General features: G+C 40.2%; 2 protein-coding genes across 11 annotated transcripts in view; one reads left to right on the top strand and one right to left on the bottom strand.

Moving 5' to 3' along the window:
• Positions 1–488: 488 nt before the first annotated feature.
• Positions 489–18,150, bottom strand: LOC311270729 (dual specificity protein phosphatase 19-like). 3 transcript variants are annotated; one of them, XM_084375847.1, is made up of 5 exons: positions 17,955–18,150; positions 15,540–15,803; positions 8,703–8,749; positions 6,499–6,651; positions 489–3,403 (listed from the first exon to the last, which is right to left on the bottom strand). In XM_084375847.1, the coding sequence occupies exons 2-5, from the start codon at positions 15,772–15,774 to the stop codon at positions 3,221–3,223; spliced, it is 618 nt and encodes a 205-aa protein (XP_084231973.1). In that variant the 5' UTR covers positions 15,775–15,803; positions 17,955–18,150; the 3' UTR covers positions 489–3,220. The 3 variants fall into 3 exon arrangements, with proteins under 3 accessions (XP_084231973.1, XP_084231972.1, XP_084231974.1); XM_084375846.1 differs by lacking the exon at positions 17,955–18,150 and adding an exon at positions 16,098–16,275; XM_084375848.1 differs by lacking the exon at positions 17,955–18,150 and adding an exon at positions 15,906–16,069.
• Positions 17,152–19,916, top strand: part of nckap1 (NCK-associated protein 1) — a 35,332-nt gene continuing 32,567 nt past the window's right edge. For all 8 annotated transcript variants that reach the window (XM_084375844.1, XM_084375841.1, XM_084375843.1 and 5 more), the window contains exon 1: positions 17,152–17,466. In XM_084375844.1, the coding sequence (XP_084231970.1) occupies positions 17,359–17,466 (108 nt within the window). In that variant the 5' untranslated portion in view covers positions 17,152–17,358. The remainder of the gene's footprint in view (positions 17,467–19,916) is intronic.

Genomic DNA, 19,916 nt, shown 5'->3' with positions numbered 1-19,916 from the left:
TCAATAAAAACAACCATCAGTAGATGATCTGAGCTGAGTGCAGCACACACTGATGTTTCCACAGTGGAGATGAGGATATGATATAGGTTTGTGTGTTGTGTTGTGAGTTTGCAGCGTCAGGCGCCTCGTCCCAGCGGTGTTTGTTGATTAGCGTGTGAGCCAACTGGATTCTCCCTCATTATCTATCGAGCTAATTACAAGCTAATTATTTCACAGGAGCGAGGTTAGCGCATCAACTTTGCAAAGTTGTTAAATTGATAGAGACAACGCAGCAGCGAGGGTAATCATTGTAATTGATGGTGTATGTGTTTGTGCAGCGAAAAAGAAGAAAGAAATCGAGTCGTACCTCAGGAAAAAAAAAACTGGTGCGTCTTTAATTAGGAAACAATCTATACCGCGAAGAAAGTGGCTCCAAAATGAACAAATGTAACAGGAAATCAGTTTGTTAACAAAGCTTTTGCTGTGGAGGAAGAAGAGGCAGACACAGGTTTACACTTTCTTTTCTATTTTTAGTCAAAAGGATTGAAGAAATGACAACACATGCATACATATTGTGCCGGTGCTTGAACGTACATACGGCACACAGAAATAAGATGTTATTCATCACACGTAACCTTCTGCATGACAACTGAGCAGCTCCAACCGCAGAAGAACATCAAAACAAATCAAAATGTTGAGCGAGACATTAAAAAGACAAAAATCTTCCTCCTGCAATTTGTTGAGATTCACCATTAACATAATTATTATTTTGGAAAAGAAAACATTTTAAACTTTACGCAAAAAAGAAGCAATTTTCAAAATTGTTACTTATAGGTGAAGGACAAGCCAACCTTACAGTGTGTTCATGTGGTGTAATGTCGGTATAACCGGAAAAATTTATTTCCAACTGAGAACATTGGAAACGCCCTCAAGTCAAAGCAAAAAGTCGAAAAAGTGGGTAAAAAAGTCGCAGGGTGGGCGTCAAATGACGCTGAAACATGGCAGATGAAAGTAAACTTTGGGTTAATGGTAATATGCATATTTGTTAAATATATTTCATGGCTTACAAGATAAAATTCATAAACATTGTCCGTGTTTCTCCCACATTCAGACTTGACGCAACACGAAGACACAGAGGTCAGAAGAACGACTTAACGACTCCGAACTGGGGAAGTGGGACAATCAGAGGAGCGCATGAATGCAGCATGAAGCCCAACAGCTTTTCGCATGAAGCTGAATTGTGGGTGTTGTAGTCTTTTAAGGATTCTTCTCAAGTTGAAGAAGAGATTTGTAGATCTTGAAAGCATCACGAATCAATAATCTTGTATTAAATGTATCTTATGATCGATTGTTAAAGGTGCTCTTTGTAAGAAAAGTTGGGAGTGAGTCTAGAAAAATCAACTTTTCTTACAAAGAGCACCTTTAACAATAAGTTAAATGTAAAATGTGATGAATCCACAGAGAATTGACCTGCAGACATCCTCCACAAGTTCAGTCAAACTTGGGCACTAACTGAAAAGATGTTTCCATAATGACCAAAATGTTGAACTCGACCTGCTGTTAAACTTTAAAAATTGAACATACAAAAAAAAGACGAAGGCCCAATCGCAATTCACCTCCTGCCCCTCCAACTAAGCCCAATAAATTTAAACTAAAGTCCGGCAGTGAAGAGTCTGAACTCTGAGCCGCTCCTCTAATATCAGTGCAGACTGGCAGGGGCTAATGTTAAAGCCTATAAGACACCTGCTAGTGGCCAGGTAATGAAGCGGTGTCCTGTTTTATTTGATGATTTGATCGATTGCGTGAAGTTCTCAACAAACTGCGACGGCCATGCTTTTCTGCCTCCATCAGATGAGCCGTTAATGGCATTGCGATAATACCAGGATTAGAGTAAGGCAAGAGAAATCACCACGACTGAAGACGTGTATTGGAAATGTCCGGTCACGTCTGTTTACATAAACCCCATCGACGTCTACTGATGATGATCGAGGGTCTTGAAGGGTTGTCCCATTTCACAGGGGGAGATATCAACCACTCCAACTCTGTCTTGAGGGGCAAAAAACGAGGGGTAGGGGTAAAAATCAGGAAAAACCTGGCTCTAAATCCTATAAAATGTTATGGCAGTGACGTGTGGAGTCCACTAACTAGTCAAGAAGGAGCAAAGAAGCCCTGCAGAGTTCACAGACACACGACTAATAACACATGCAGGGCAGAACGCGGCCCATACACTCCAATAATTAAAATTCAAAAGCGAGTGATCTAATTTAATAAACATCGCTTATCTAGTGACCCCCCGTTCTACCATTACGAGGCCCCTGAACAAAGATAAAGATTTGTCTCTGCCAGCTGGTCCCGAAGCTCTGCCCACACACTGCAGGACTTCAGGACACTAAACAGAGAGAGCGTTGTGGCAGAGTACCTGACCGCCGAGACTCGTGAGAGTCAGGAAAACACTGACGACGTACAGACCGAGCGAACACAACCTGGCTGCAGAAACAGGAAGGAGAACAGGCTGTCTTCACTTCAGAACCTCACTTCTTATTACGCTGCAAGAAATACAAAGATCTGAGAGGGTTTCTTTGGAAAAATAAATAATATATATATCCTGGGGTTTATCCATCTCCCCGATCCTCACAATCCTCCTCATCTATGTGAGGTGAGAAGTTAAAGAGCAGAATTAGCTGTGAAATATTTTGACTATTGTCACAAAAACAAACTGCACCAGATGTTTCTAAGTGATTAATTAAACATAATTTTAAAAAGGAGGCGTTTCTTGACAGTAGAAAAAGAAAATATCAAGATTTTGAGTTTTTCTTGTGATCTAATTAGTTTTCTTTTGTAAAATGAAATCAATAACATGTCATTTAGCTTTGGCCTTAACGTCATGTCAATAAAGTTTGTTTGAATCTGAATTATTACCAATACTGCAGTTTTCCTCAGCTCTGCAGAGCCTTTAAGCGCCTTTCAGCTCATTGTTTTGGTTTTTACGGCTCGTAATTTTCCCTATTTGGCAGAGGGCGGATGTTTTTGGTGTAAACACTAGCTGCTCAATACAAAATGGCCGACAATGAAAGTGAACGACTATCTGGCGAACGTCTCAGGCAGGTAGAGATCCATGTGATTCCTTCAGGAGATGGTGGAGACCAAAGCAGAGCCTGAAGCTGGATTTGTAAACACTTTACTAATAAGTTCACCACAGTTGTAGTTTTCAAAGAGACAAATAAAGTCAAGTATTGCAGCTTTAAGGTTTGTAGCTCTGTAGCTGTTGATAGAAGCCGGGGTTGGGCCGAGTCGAGGGCCTCGCCAGCTTCACCTGGCTGTACGCGTCGTCAAACGACAGCCCCTCCCTCAGCATCAGGTATCCAATCACGATGGAGGAAGCGCGTGACACGCCTGCATTACAGTGGACCAACACCACGCCGTCCTACAGGAAGAGAAAAACAGTGAGGTTAAGAAGGCAAACAGGTCAAAGTCGGAGGTTTATAACAGGTTTCTGCTGGATTTTAAAGTCGTCACTCTGAAAGGAAAGGCACATATTTCTCTTCTCAGCTGCAGTCAGTGTTGTATGCTGAGGTTTGACACACCTGTCTGCGCTGCACAGAACATAAAAAAGTGAGATTTAAAATATTCAACATCATTCATCTTTCTGTACGGAGGTTGTGGCAGAAGTGAAAGATAAGATGTTCCTTTATTGATCCCTCTTGGGAGAAATTCACAGGTAACACAGCAGCTCAGTGTCAGAGGCTGATATCTTGAAACGTGGCCAGATACCGATGAGTACTCAGTGACTCATCGGGAGGATTACTACTCAGGATTACACAAAAACTACTCAATGGATTTCTATGAAACTTGGATGGAGGACGGGTCTAAACACCATGAACTGTTGGTGTGGATCCAGATCAAGTAATGGATCCAGGATTATTATTTCTCACCTTCTTTAGCATTGCGTGATACGGCATTTTGCTACATTTTCGTTAATTTCTCAGGGAATGATGACGAAAATCAGGCGTATTGATCCTAAATCTGCTGATTTTCTGGTTGATGCTGGCTTGTCTGAATTAAAGAGGGCTGTTGGGCCCTGGCAGAGGTATGCGCTCTACTCAGTGCCATTCTAGTTTGACATTTAGAAATCAGGAACATGTTCTAACTGGAAAACACGGACATGCAATCAGATCTATTGTTAAAAATCACAGTTTTCGCCGCATTTGTCCTCATGAAAATCTCTAATTTCCGACTTTCCAGCGTCTCTGAGAGCAGCATCAGACGGAGCACGGAGGGCAAGTTGAGACGGAATAAATCTGTGTGAGTCTGTGTGTGTGTGTGTCAAAATTTGTGATATGATTAATATTAATGTTGATGTAATTATTTTAGTGCCTAGAGTGCCTGGCTAGAAATGAATTTTTTAAATTCCAGCCACATCTTTAGACAATGCGTGCAGGCCCACGGCGCCGTTCTGAAGCTCAGCATATTGACACATTTGTCTCTTTTATTCAACGCCGAGCCTCCCGTCACAGAATAAAGTCTCTCTCCTGCCTCAGACGGAGCGGAACAGAAACTGTAAGCACAATTTTATTTTATTTTTTTTATAATTTACATGTCAATCAATACTCACTGAGGGACGGGACATTTAAATTAGCTTTGGCTGCACACACGTGCAGGTTGGGTTGCTGTAATTGACATGTTATCACTGTTATATCTGTGCTTTCATTTCAAAACATAACCCAATCAAGCTGCTCCTCTGGGTGAAAAACAATCAAATAACGCCCACACAGAGAGGCCATCAGTCTTTTATAAGTTTCTATCAATCAAGAGCGGTTTTCTCCGCTGCTGTATATTATATTTACCGGTGTCTGCAGTCACTAAAGTTACATATATATGCTTTGTTTTCTCTAGAAAGCACAAACAACAGAAAAACTTCTGCAGACTGAAAATTGCCTGAGCAAGATAATCCATCACAGCGAACATGGAGACTTAATTTGGTTTTGTCAGAGTTTCTTGTTTTTCTGTGATTTCATTGCGCTGGAGTTGAGCGTTTTCATATCAGTGCTCACATCACATTATGTTCTGCTTACGGTCAATCTCCCCACACACACACACACACACACACACACACACACACACACACAGGAAGAAATGTAATTCTCTTCCAGGAAACAGCACCACATGCAGAAACGCGAAATGACTGACGGAAAAATTAAGTTTTAAGCGGAGACGATTTTGACTTTTCTCCATTAAATGACCCCAGCGTGGTCTTTTGATACGTATGCTGAACACCCACCTCGTCTTTGTGCCGAGCTGCAGATAACAGACGGCCGTAGCTGCGCGTAAATACATCACAGCGAGGCGGCTGAATAGCTTTGTGTGCACACTGACATGTTAAATTAGCCGACAGATATAAAAGACGCCGTTTTTAGCCTCCTGAGAGGAAGCAGATACAGAAATATTTTAACAGATTCGATGCATTTTTTATCCGCTCAAACCATGAAACTTTACTGCGTCTCCTGTGTGTGTCTGTCGGAGGGGGAAGACGACGAAGCACATGCACTGAAGTAGAGTTTAAGGTACTTGTACTGGATTATTTTACTTACTTTCTACTGATTACAATTTTAAGCAGTGATGTTAAACTTCCCAACGGGTTGCTGCAGTAGTAGCACAAAGCACCATTCAACTCTTACAACGGCTAATTCTGCAATTATCTGACATATCTTGACATATTGCTGGGTACGGCAAACCAGTCGTTTCTCCCGTCGTAGACAGCTAAGCCACAGATAACAATAAACTTTTATTGTCTACAAAGACATGAGTGCTCTTTAGACAGTACAACATCTTTGTTTTACATATCGGCTGTGTCAACAACATACAGGTCGATGCCAATATATCTGTGATAGGCCGATACTGGTCGATAATATTGGCCAACCGATTTATCAGTCAGGCTCTCGTACTTACTGAATATTTAGGCGGATTAAAAACTTATAACAGACACATAAAATATTATCAATTGTTGTACAATTAATTAAACTGCCAAACTAAAACAGTGTTTTTAACGGTCAAAATGTATTTATCAGATTTATGTATATTAATCCAATAACATATATTATAAAGACTTAAAGAAGTTCAAAGTTCAAGCTAATTAATACGTCCAAAAGGCTTTTACTTTGAAAGTTGTAGGTACATTTTTAACAGGTAAACGTCCAGTGAGTCAGATTTTGGGGGAATAAGGGGCAGAAATGTAAAAAGTACATGTACAAAGTGTGTTTTTGTGTATATTTATATAAGAAACGGGTCCAAAATGTTTCTACAGTATCCCAGGATGGACAAACCAAACCCATAAGGGTGAGATGAGGGGTGTTCAGTTGGTTGCAATCTGGAAACCTCACTGCTAGATGCCACTAAATCCAATAGACTGGACCTTAAAATGAAATTACTGCTTCATTACCTGAGTTTAAAATGGTTTACTTCACATCTGTCAGTGTGTGTGTGTGTGTGTGTGTGTGTGTGTGTGTGTGTGTGTGTGTGTACCTGTTCCCGGGCCTGATCTATGAAGCAGCTGCATTCCTCAAAATATGACGTGATGTCGGTCTCCGGGAGGTCCAGGATCTGCAGCGTCTTGTAAACCAGCTGATCTGGGAGCAGGTTGGAGACTCCGTAGGCCACGTTCAGCACATGAGACACCTGACAGGCAGGAAAGACACATGAGACTCCTTGAGCAAATGACCCCGGAGCGTTGACTGGTCTTTAACGACTGTTTTTGCTCGGAGAGAGATATTCTGTCAGCCATATTGATGACATGACACCAACCTGAATGTGACTGAGCGAGGGGGGGAGGAAGACAGAGAAGGGGGGAGATAGATGAAGAGGAGAAAGAGGGAGAGACGGGGGAGACGGGACAGAAGACAGATGGCTCCAATTCATTTTACAGTGTCTGTCTTCTCTCCGTCTAATTTAGCTCAGGGGGCTAAATTATCTCCTGCTTTACATCTCAGCATCATGTCCTGCTTTTAGACTGATGTAACATCCTGCAAACTTTATGTACAACTTAAAGGATGATAGTGATGTTCTTTATTTATTCTTACAGTAAACAAATCCAGTGAAAGGACCAAAACCAGCAGAGAATTAATGTGTGATATCCAAAGCAAAACAAACTCAGTAGAGCACCAAATGTGGATTCATCCGCCGGTGAAAATAGTCCCCGACAAATGCACTGCCTCATGTTCGATTAACATTTGTTTACGTGACCAGCTGTATAAAAAAACTATAGAAACTACATATTATTGAGATTTATTTAAAGATTTATGTCTATTTTTACAGCTTGAAGTACTGCCTTGCAGCTCGAGTCACTATTTTGTGTTTAAAAATAACACAGGATTTAATAAAGTGTATTTAATAACTCATTTAGTGTTTTTAAAAGTACACTATTATCCTGTTATGATCAAGATTCGGTAAAATCCTGGTTACATGTTCATTCATATGATATCTAAGTGGTTTGACAGTAACAATTTTCTTTCATCGTTTGTAAAAAAAAAAAAGAACTAGATGTTAAAATTACAACCTAAAAGTAATAAAATGTCTTATATCAACAGTTCAAACACAGACATAGCTTGAGGACTGTAACGCCCTCGTGTTTCTCATCATTCTCTGCCATGTTTTCGCAGGTGTGTCCTCAAATTGAATTACGTAGCGATTAGTCAGAGAAACAAAACAAATATCATGATTGATGATGTAATTTGGGTCCACCTGCTGAAATAAAAGTGATATTTTTGTTGCTCTTTTCAATGGTTACTGAAGATTCGATAGAGAAGCTGCATTCAGCAGAGGCAGATTAACTCAGATGTTACCCCTGACAATATTATAATCACTGTAACAAGGTGATATACTGTATATCCAGATGTACATCACATCCACAATATGATAAAGAAAAAGTCTGAGAAACATGATTGAAACTGTTGACATTGGATTGGATTTATATAGTGTGGTGTTTACATGCAGCTGTGTGACGTGCACAAAATCGATGTTACGTCATTCGTCTTCCTCGTCAGACATTGTTTGATCAGCTCGCTGTCCTGAAGATGGATATCTACGGTCGTCTGTGTTAAGTTCTCGTACATCACCTCGCATTTACGTCAAGACGGCGGTCATGAACGCAGCCAGAGAATAATCAGGATCAGGACCGTTTTTATTTTTATTCTTTTTTGGGCTTTTAAACCGATTATAATCAGAACACAAGGCTCCACGTAAACACAGCTAACCTTCTGGTCTTTTTATTGAGATAACTGTTCATGTTTATTAAATGTTCTGCCGCTAAGAACAGACCCTTTTATTAACTGCCCTTTGTCTCCTGAGCTTTTAATAGCTGTCTGTTAAACCCTGGTTGATTTGGTTACTATGCAGTCAAAAGGTTTCATCCCAGGAACAGGAAGTGAAGGTATTTGTAATCTCTCCTATTCATCATCCTGAGACTGCACAGGCAGCAATATGCCGGTGCCTGGGAGCAGCCACTGCAGAGAGGAGTAGTCACATTTCTCCGAGACTTACTGTAATCATTTACTCCCTCTGCTGAGCTAAACTGTCACTGCATGAGTCATGAAGCTCCCGTGGCCATCGGCTGCTTGTCGCAGAACCCGCAGGAGAGCACACGACCACGGCCGCCTCTAATCTCATGTCACTACACATGCGATCACAACAAGGCAAGGGCATGCCCGCTGTATTGATCCCTCTGTACTGACCTTATATCTCTGCAGGGTGTCAATGTCGTGGGCTGCATCCTGAGAGGCTGAGGAGGCAGAAACAACTCGATGAGAAGACAGACAGGAGGGCATGACTCTGCTTACCAAAACTTATCTGTCTAAAAAATAAAAAAAGCTCCCTGCAGGCTGACAGTAACGGCTCGGTTATAAAATGCTGCAAGGCTGCGGCCGCTGATTATGTTCATCGTTGATTAATCTGCCAATTAGTTCCTCGATTAATCAATTAGCTGTTTGGCATTTTCTGACACCAATCAGTGTCTCTCAGATCCCAAGATGACGTCCTCAAATGTCTCGTTTTGTTCAGAAAGAAACAAGAAAATGTTCACATTAAGAAGCTGGATCAGAGAATTTAGACTATAAAATAGTCGCCCTTTAATTTAATAGTTGACAAATAATAAGTACATTTACTCAACTACTCTACACAAGTACAATTTTGAGGTACTTGTACTGTACTTTTTTTACCTAAAGTTAAGTAACTTTCAAGATGGCATGCAGCATCAGAGACAATTAAAATTAAGTTATTTTAATCTAATTCTTTGTTCGCTAGCTCGCCAAATGTCTTTGCACACAGCATCTGTGGACCCTCCTGACAAAAACTTATTAAAATAATTGTGATAGTCCAAAGAACACCCCAAATATGAAACACATTGTGTCAGACAGACAGTCTTCCATACCTTGATGAAATACAGTCCCATTAACACTAAAGTTTTTCTCATTGTGTTACATGGCCCGATAATGCTTTGTGAAAAATTTGGTGCAAATCGACCTATAGGGGGCGCTTTTATTGCTGAATGACGAAAGAACAGCTTGACTGCCTTGACTTTTGATTCCTCAATGGAAGTTGTTGCATGACCAAGCCGCGACAGCACCATGCCCCAATGTGCGTGGACTGCAAGGACATTTTACATCTCTACATATTTTTTATTAATTTTTATTAGCAAATATTAGCATTTTTAGCAAATATTAGCATTTTAGCTCAATAGCTCCCAGGTCATGTGATCAATTGACTCAAAATCAGTGTGGGATCATGTAACTACACTGGCTGCATGAGTCATGGGTCACCAGATTTGGCCCGTAGCTCGTTACACATGAGTACGTTAATTCGATACTACAACTGCCCTCATGTGCAGCACGATAGCTCAGTAGCGCCCCCTAACGCCCCCTTATGGCTTTTCCCATTAAGTTTTTTTCATTTCTACGCCTCGTACTTTATTTCACTAGTCCTACAGATTTAACGCTACAGACTTCACACTCACTAAATATCATCTTCAGACCTTGATGATGGCACCTCGTCAAAAGCTTTTGCCTCCGATAAACATATGTATCATGACCAGACGCACAAAATACCCCTCGGCACCGAAACCCTCAGTCCAACAGGAAGTCAGCCACTTTGGTTCACAGCGGCCATTTTGTCAAACTTGAAGCCCCGCCTCCTACATGCACATACACTAACGAATTTCGGCACGCATAAGTATTGTGACCAAACGCACAAAAAAGCCTCTTGGACCCATAACCTCAGTCCAATGGGAAGTTTGCCATTTTGGTTCAAAGTTGAGATGTTGCCGCCATTTCCACCCATTTCCATGGCTCGTACTTTAATTAACTTGCCCTACAGATTTAACGCCACAGACTTCACAGTCACTAAGACTCATCCTCATACCTTGATGATGAAAAGTTGTTAAAAGCTTTCGCCTACGTTATTCCTGGTGGGCATGACAGTCTGAACTTTCAATGCTTGGCCACTGCAAGAGCCATGTCAATGTGTGGTGTGTGTTGGACACAAACTGTCCACTAGGTGGCTACGTTGTGTTGTGGGTCAGCCTGATATCAATCAATCAGACGTCATTTATATCGCACATTTAATACAAATACAATGTAGCACAAAGAGCTTCACACAATAAAAGCAAGCACAACAAAACAGAAGTGAAACCAAATGACACACACACACACACTTTCTCTCACACATAACACATACATACATTTCTGACAGAAGCTTACTGAGGCGCCATCTTTCACTCAGCTATGTGCTGTGACGACAAACATCATCCAATTTAAATGACATTCACAGGCTGTTTTCTCCAAATCATACACTACAACATGACATATGATTGATGGGTGAGCTCTAGGGCCACATAGTGGACAAACTTGCCCTCTGCGTCTGCCCTCCGACGGCGGCACGGCCCGACGTACGTGGGGCGGCGAGGGCCCGTTCATCGCTGCTTGCAGCTTTAATTTACTTTGAAATTTGATACTTAAGTACATTTAATATCAGATACTTTAAGGCTTTTACTCGAGTACTATTTGTGTAGGTTACTTTCATTGTTACCAAGGTAATATTTTACTTACGTTATCTTTACTTTTACTTATAAGGCTGTCCTGATATCAGACCGTCACTACAAGATGATCGTTGCTCCAAGAATTCATAATAACGATCTCATCAAGGTATCTCCAGAAAATATGAAAAACATAATGCTCATTCAGATTCATCTTTAACTTTCTTTACTGTGTTTTGATTACGAGGTGCGTTAACGCCACGACATGCGAGCGGAACGACATGCAAATGATTTAAGAAGCGGCGTCTTATTTACACGATATTATCAAATGTGTATTTCATTTCTAAATATCACGATTATCGCCGATATCGGAATATCACAACAGTCCTACTTTAAAGTATAACGTGTGGATAGTCGGTCAAAAGAAAATTTATCTTTGATATTTTATAAATCTTCTGTCTTCTTTATCATTTATCATTCGTTCACTGATTCCAGCTTCTGAAATGAAAGAATTTGCTGCTTCTCTTTGTTTTTAAATCATTTTAAAGGGGCTCAGTCGTGCTGGAAGCTGGTTTTAGTTTATGTTAGCAGACTTTTAAACTTACGTTAGCGGCTGTTGCTCTCTGTTAGTGGAGCGAGAGTAACTGAGATGAAATCCACAGTCCAGCAGCATTAAACAACTTCAACAAAACATCCACAGGCTTGTTTAGGCAACAGAGAGAGACAGGGAGGGCCTCGTTAAAAACAACACATTACAATCTACACACATAAGGTCGATTAAAACGTCACCAATACATGAAATTGCTTCCAGTTGTTACATAGAGCCCCTTTAAGTCGAATATCTTTGGGTTTTGTGGGTGAATCTGAAGATGTCACCCCGGTTGCTAGGAAAATGTGAAAGTGTCACTCCTGCAGCTTTATTCCTGATAAAATAAACCAGGGAACAAACAGTGTATTATCACCAGAGACCTCACATAAATACAGAGATAAAAAACAGAGGTGTTAAACTTCAGCAGTAAAAGGGAAACGCTGCAGGATATCAGCACGTATATCACTTAGTAGGAAAACATTCAGACAGAAAACACTTCCCAAACAGCTGCAATGCCGAGCAGAGAAGCTATCAGTCAGCAGAAACCAACAGTAAAATAGCTTAAAGCTACAGAAAAAAAACAAATCAGATGATTTGTACAGCACTGCTAGGCTTGGCTTTAAAAAACTGCTGAAATAAACATTCAATATTATCTACAGCCGCAGAGAGGGAAGTTTATGATTTTCATGAAAAAAGGCGTTTTCATGACAACAGCCTTCATAACAGCGAGAGCGTGAGTGACTAACGCAGCCGAGGAAGCAGGTTTAAGACTAATGGAGGAAATAAGACCACACAGAGACGCAACCTGAGCCTCTGTGTGAGCTGAGAGGACAGAACGAGCAACTTTTAATTTGTCAATAAGTCTCGATGAAGACGGCAGCGGAGGTCTAAAAAGAGACGGAGCGGATGATTATGTAAAAGAGACATATGGGCAGCAGGAAGCAGAATATGAAGGCAGGATACTTCAGCTCGCTGCCTTCAAACGTCCTAATATTTTGCACTCTTCGCAGTCGCCAGGGCCACTTTCACATAATGCCAAATTCATGGTGTTGAGAAGTAAATCTAAATCCAAAGGATAGAGTGTCTTTGGAAATAAGCCAGCTCCAGCCCGTATGCCTCATCAGTGTCGAAGGAGAAGATTTAAACTGACACATCTGTGAAAAGAGGCAGGAATGCCAGGATTTCTTTCAGAGCAGGCGTGACACCAGACCAAATTCAATCTGCTCAACAGCAGAAGTCACATCTCAGTCATCTTTGTTCGGCTCAGGAGTGAAGGTTTAATAAAAAAACAGACTTTAAAATCTATATTTAGAGGTGAAATTATAGTTTGGTTCGTCAACAAAACCCTGAAAATGTTCCTCCAGCTCAACAATAATTCATCGTGTGTGTTGCAATTACATTATTGTGTTCGTCAAATGTTTCTCAGTGGACTTCAGGTTGTTTTAGGTTTTTAAATAAAGGATTTTATTGTACGTATAGTAGGTAGCAATATTCTGATGTTAATGCTTTTTTAATACATTTTTTGTGTTCTGCTAATGTTGTTTTTATTCTATGTACAGCAATTTGAGGCATGTTTTGTGATATTGGGCTTTGATAACTGTAATATAATAAACTTAACATGAATTAATCTTTAAAAATGTACTGCTACAGGATAAAAGAGCTTTCAGTACCTGAATGTATGTGAGGTTTGGATGTATTATTCTTTTTTCTTTTTATCAATTAACAATTACTTATTAAACTAATTTCTAGTTTATGGTCAATAGTTAAAAGGCGACACAAGGTAGAGACACAGTGAAGTAAGAACTGAATTTGCATTTATAAGTTGTTTATTTCTGCATATTACAATAAATCCTTTGAATCCTTTAAATCTTAAAGAGCTCGTCCCTCATGTTTAGTTAGATGAGAAGACCTTTCTCAAGTTTGTACAGTAAATATAAAAGCTACAGCGAACAACAGGTTAGCTTAGCTTAGCACAAAGACTGTAGGAAGATATAGTTACCTTTGGACTCAGCCATGCTAGCTGTTCCAGCCTTTAAGCTAGGCTAAGCTAACCGTCTCCTGGCTTCATATTTAAAGGGGAACTCCATCAATTTTACTCATTAAAGTGTGTTTACAGGTCTTGGGGAGTACTTTTGTGACTCCAGAGGAAACTGCATGTAGCCTGCTGCTTACATTACCCACAATGCAACTTAGCTACTAAGTGACATCACTGGAGGTAATTTATCAGATTACATGTAGCTTCTTCTCTATGATTTTTAGCTAAATGTTGTGCAATTCCTTTAAAATTAGACCATTTTTCATTCGGTACCTTGCTTCAATTAGACACCAACAATATGCTTTATCTGTTATTTATGAATTTTCCATCTGGTGTATAAAATAACTTGTGGTGTAAGACGAGGATGGCAGCACGTTATAAATATTGAACAGTGAAATCAAGGACTACAGAGCGGATCCTGTGAGGCGTCTTCACAGGGAAGTGAGCGCTTGTATAGTAAAGAGTCACCTCTGTTGAGTCTAACAGATGTAATATTTTATTGATCCCTGCTGAGAAACTCTCTCTTTGATTCTCTCCTGCAGCGAGGTCAAAGCACGGCGTCGAGCTGCAGGAGCGAACGGCACCTCAGAGCTGAGAGGGGGATTCAATGTCAGGCTCAAGGACACTTCAGCAGGACGGAGACATGCTGACATGTTGAGGGTGTCACCCTGCGTCCTCCAGCTGAAGGGTGCACCGCCGCGCTTCCCTGAGACGAATTCAAAATTAATGACATTGATTTATTCGTTATTAGGATTTTATTTATTTATTATTCGGAACAGAACCGTGACCCGGTGCCTTTGTGGACCGGAATACTGAGGTGACTGAGACACTGTGAAACTCACACTGCCAATCATTTACAACCTCACAGCGAAGCTTTCGACGTATCGTACATATCTTATTGATACGAGCACACGACCTTCATCATTTTGTCTGACCTGGATTCTTTTTGTCGTTTTGGTTTTATTTTATTTATTTATGTTTTTATTTCTTCACGATATTTTAATATTTGAATAAAGAATTTAACCTTCACTGCTGTTTGAAACGAGGCGATTTGCATTATTGTGTTGTTTTATTATCACGTCTTAAAATGACAATAATATTGTTTATTGCAATCATTTCTTAGACAATGGCAGCAGTGGTTGTTGGTTCTTTAATAACAGCAGTGTTAGTGTAGTCGCCAGAAGTGGAAAGCAACTCATTAGAAGAATATATTTATATATATTACCATGATAACGACGTTCTGTACACTGAAGAAGGCTGTGAAAAATAATTCAAGAATATTTTAGCACAGATACAAGTACTTTTATACATTTATTTATTTTTTAATCCTTAAATCAAACGTTTTATTTCAACATTAGCTGATTTAAGATTTCAGATGGTCGCATGCTTCTGTGTACTTGTAGTTTTTTGAATATACAGTATATGTGAAAAATGTGTGTGTATATCTGCTGATAACTATCAATATCAGAATTTTTTTTACTAAAAAATCGAGAGTTTGAGAGATTTTTCTGGAGAGAGTATTTTCCTAAAAGATGCCAAATGTGTACTTTGAAAGGGACTAAATTAATTAAATGCATGTCAAATACTCTTTTATAACATTTAAGTTGTAAGCGCATTATTAAAGTACTGTTTTTACCTCTGGTAGGAATAAAAATAGTCATAGTACTAGTTGTAGTAGCTGAACAGTGGGTAGAGATGATAGCAACTCTTGTGGTACTTGTGGAGGTGTTGTAGTGGTGTTGGTTGTATAGAAGTAGTGATAGGAGGACTTGTAAGTAGCTGTAAAAGTAGCAGCAGTGATTAATTTGCAGTCGTAGTTAAAAGAAGTAGTGAGTGTAGCTGCAGTTGTAGTAATACTTGCAGCAGATAGTAACGATCATAGTAAAAGAGCAGGTTGTACATGAAGTATTGTGTATTACCCAGCAGTAAGAAGGGTCGGACCGCACCGACTTGAAGGTCCAGACTTTCATCTTCTACGAATCCACATCCACTTCCCTCCTCCAGCTCCTCCACCTGCTCCACCTGCTCGTCTCCCTCCGCTCCATCACTCCTCCTCTCCAGCAGCTTCCTGCCTGTCACCGTGGTAACACGCGTGCACTGTTTCTTCAGGCGGTTTTTGGAGAAGCCCTGGATCTCCTGAGACAGTGAATGCATCACGGGCCAGCAGGGTTCACAGGAGTCAGCTGGAACAAACCAAAGACTTTAAGTGGACACAATAGATTGAACAGAGCAGGATGATCTATGTGTATATACCCAGTTATGTGTATGGCTCCTTTAAAACTTACATCTACTATCAGTATGTTACACAGTTTCAGGAGCAAATGTGCAGAAGCTTAACTTTTTGATGCATTTAATCTTAACAACTGACCTACATACAAAAAGGGGGCATGAGGGCATCAAACTCCTCTAAATAAAGCCTGATCGTGAACAAAAACACGAGGCTTGATCACTTTACTTGTCCTGCTTCGTGCACCCACCTGCTCTGATCTCTACAGAAAACGCAAACAGTTGGATCCTGGCTGCTTTAAGCCTGTTTACGTTATATTACAGCTGCATAGTGTTTACAATAGGCTACAAAAAAGGGGTCAGAAACATATGCTAATAGCTTCTGTAGCAGCAAACAGGGCTTTAAACGACCTGACAGCTGAGTCGGAAGCTGCGTCAACAATGTGAGGCGTTCACTGACTCACGGTAAAATAGTTAACCACACGACTCCCTTTACTCTGCTCAGGGTGTGGCTGATAATGCTGTTAATTTTTGTTTATTTATTCCTTAACAACTCTTTTTATACTACTTAGTAGTGGCCTTATATTCATTTATATGTATTTTATTAAAATCCATTCACAAAAAAATATATAGAATATTGTTAAAAAATCATTTTAACAATATTCTATGTATTTTATAGAATATAAAAATAGTAACTATGGTAAGGTATTTGCACTTTACTCAAGTGCTCCCATCTTTCTGACGTTATACTTCTACAAATATTGTACCTTTTACTCCACTACATTTGTCTGACAGCCTTAGTTGCTTTTCAGATTTGTATTTTTTTCCATTTTTAAACCATGTATCTGCAAATGTACTGATTTTAAATGTGTGTGATAAATTGAGGGATGAAGTGTTCCTTAATGTGATGAGAAAATCATTCATTAATAATAATAATAATTTAATAAACTATATGTATGTACTTACTGTCGACCAATTATCAGATCCGATATCCTGCCTTTTTTCTGATAATCATAACGAGTAACCTCTGCTCATATGTACCCCTTTAGTGCCATATTAAGAAATGCACTAGGGTAGATTGTTTTAGCGGTTATAAGTTTGCAAAACATGCCTTCATTTATGTATAAGACAATGAGTATGAACATCATACCAATAAAAGCTCTACATGTGTCATCAGACTGTATTTGACTTTTGTAATTGGAAATATTGAATCGTGATTATCTGGGTTACACCAGGCTGTCAGAGTGGCTTTAAACGAGGGTCGCTGAACGCATCACGCTCCAGCCTCGTTGTGAAAACCAGGACAACTCCTCATCCCTGTGACCGACCGTCGGTGGGGTGGAGTACAGGAAGCTGCTGTCCCCGAGTATCTCAACCCAACATGGGCGAAATCTAATAACGCCACCGATCACAGCTTCCCTTTTTTTCTTCGTTTTCACGGGCGCGAAGCCGCGGAGATTTGTGATATTTTTACTGGATTTAATTTGGAAAATTTAACCGAACGGCGAGAAGATGTCTCGGGGAGTGATCCAGCCCAGCCAGCAGAAGCTGGCAGAAAAACTCACCATCCTCAACGACAGAGGCATCGGGATGTTGACCCGTGTTTACAATATCAAAAAGGTTCGCACACACACGCAGTTAAATCCTCCATTAACCACACAGGGATGTTACCAGATTCATTAATATGGATAATAGCTGCACCTGCATCCCAAACGAGTGTCAATATGAACGGTGGAGACAGTATGAATGCTTGATGAGCTAGCGCCGACTGTTGCTCTAACGTTAACGCTAGCTAGCTGATATTTTGTATGTTAGCCAATTTTATTGATTATATTTTAACATGTATATATGCGTCAACAGACAGGTATCCCAAATGTGTCCCCTTTAGCATCCCTGGAAGCAGGCGATGAGCACTGCTAGCCACAAGCTGTCGCGTTAGCTTGCGGTAAAGCTGCCGCTTGGCTTCACGATGTCAACTGATTTTCGGTCGCATTAAAAACAAATGTAGACACTTAATATTGGCAACATAGCAGCTGTGGATCACCCAGAAACCACAACAAAAGCAAAAACCGTCAAATTAAGCCCCCCTTGAGATGATATCAGCAAACCTTCAGGCCTGTAGCGGCGTTAATAGCTAGCTAGCGTCGGCTGGTAATGGCGGCGGCTGCTGGCTAAGCTAACCACCGCTAAGCTAGCTAGCAGTCGGGCGTCGTCTCTGCTCCACCAAAAGCCAAAACACGAAGCTCACCAAAACACCAAAGCACAGACGGAGCTGCAGACCACTGCCAACGGCTAATTCAAACCAGGCAGTGTCACCTAACTTGGTGTATTTTTCGCCTGAAGCTTGCAGCTAGCAACATTTAGCCAGCTGGCTAAACAATTGTAAGAAAATGAAGCGAAAGTAGCAAATGAAGGCTGCTTTACTGTCGATTTATCTGTTGTTTATTCGATTAATCGTTACAGTCATGGCCAAAGCTAGCTAGTTACTGGTCAGATAATATCAACCAACGTTTATCACAACATCAGAAATCAATAAAATGAATAAAATTGTCCACTTTATCAGTCAAAAACCCAAATAAATCAATGCATCATATTAAAATATGATGTAAAAATCTATAAGAGCATGTTTATCTTTTATCAAGCAGCTGTTTTGCTCACTTGTGGACTCCAACTGACTTGCTAATTAATACATTTATCAATTAACTGATTGTTTTTGCACAAATATATACCATTTGATATTTAAAGCCCCTCTCAGTATCATTTACATGATGTTTGCAGCTTAGTTTCCTGCAGACATTATGACAGTGCAATATACTCAGTGCAATATAAACACACATTTATTACTGTTATTGATTCTTAATTGTGTTGCTCAAGTATTACACCAATGGTTTGTGTGTGGGAGGGAAAGAGTAGTGGGTCTGTTTGTGTGGGACGAGCCTTTGTGCCTGGGTATGTATGATGAATAAGAAGGAGGCAGAGAGAGAAAGAGGTCAGTCACATCCCAGCAAAGTTATAGAGAGTTACAGAGTAGTGAGTTAAACTGTCTGAAAGCCCATACTGTTTCCTATTTACTGGCATTTGAGTTGTCCTGTGATGTTCACCACTCGTCTCCGAAGAAGATAATCAATAAAAAATATAGCAAAAAACTTTACATCGTGAGCACATCTGTACTTTTCTTCTCTGTGTAAGTGATAAGACAGTATGAGCAGTCAGGCACAGTCACTGAGATGTTGCTGCTGATTACTCTTCTTAATACGCCCTTCCTTTCCTCCCTCCTTCCTTCCTTCCTTCCTTTTTCTTTCTGTCTGTCCCATCATCTCCATAATCTATCCTGATCTGCCTCACCACAAGGCTTCTCGACATATCCACCCTGAAATTCTGTTCCAATGTTTATTTACACTTTCCTTTTCTCTCTTCTGATATTAGAAAACTTTCCAGCATCCAATAACGACTGCATCCCAAAGCTAGAAATGAAAGAACTGGGACCGTCACCTGTGGTACCGTCAGTGGGCTCATTCTGGCCTGAATCTGGTACCACCTTCGATGGCCATTCGGAGACCACTGTAGTGATTTTATCTGGGTGATCTCCTGCTGAAGTGGGCACACAAATGGTCTAATTAATCACCAGAGGAGCTTTATTGTGTTTCTTAATGAAAACGCAGGTGACGGACTTGGTTGTCTTATCTCTATCTTTGGGAGAGTAATTCATGCTCGCTAATGATAATCTCATCATCCGAGTTCACAGCAGTGTTCTTTTCCATTTTAAAGCATATTCACTCATCACACATCATTAACTAGCTGCAGAAAACATGAAGATATGTTCCTTTAAATTTTCTGTAACAGTCGCCTTAATTAATCTTGGCTGAGTGGCATTTAAGTTTTTGTTTGCTGTGCTTATCTTTCAGCCAGTGGACCTTCTAACATCATATTTTGCGCTTACAGAGTATTTCTTTTCCTTAACCTTGCTTACACTCAGCTATCTCCATGCAGTCTCCCATGCAAGTGTTTAGTTAGTGGGTAATATAGCATAAAAAACAACATAGTCTCTGTGTTAGGAATAGACTTACAGA

Source organism: Pagrus pagrus (genome assembly GCF_965226575.1).
Source record: "Pagrus pagrus genome assembly, chromosome: 15".
Classification (NCBI taxonomy): Eukaryota; Metazoa; Chordata; class Actinopteri; order Spariformes; family Sparidae; genus Pagrus; species Pagrus pagrus.
This window is presented reverse-complemented; position numbering and strand designations above follow the sequence as displayed.

Bases quoted from the DNA above. Each gene is read 5' to 3' on its own strand.
- LOC311270729 (XM_084375847.1), bottom strand. From the start codon at position 15,774: ATGCATTCACTGTCTCAGGAGATCCAGGGCTTCTCCAAAAACCGCCTG. The intron at 8,750-15,539 runs GTAATACACAAT...CTGCCTCCTCAG, and splicing joins CCGACCCTTCTTACTGCTGG to CCTCTCAGGATGCAGCCCAC. The intron at 6,652-8,702 runs GTCAGTACAGAG...CCTGCCTGTCAG, and splicing joins ACACCCTGCAGAGATATAAG to GTGTCTCATGTGCTGAACGT.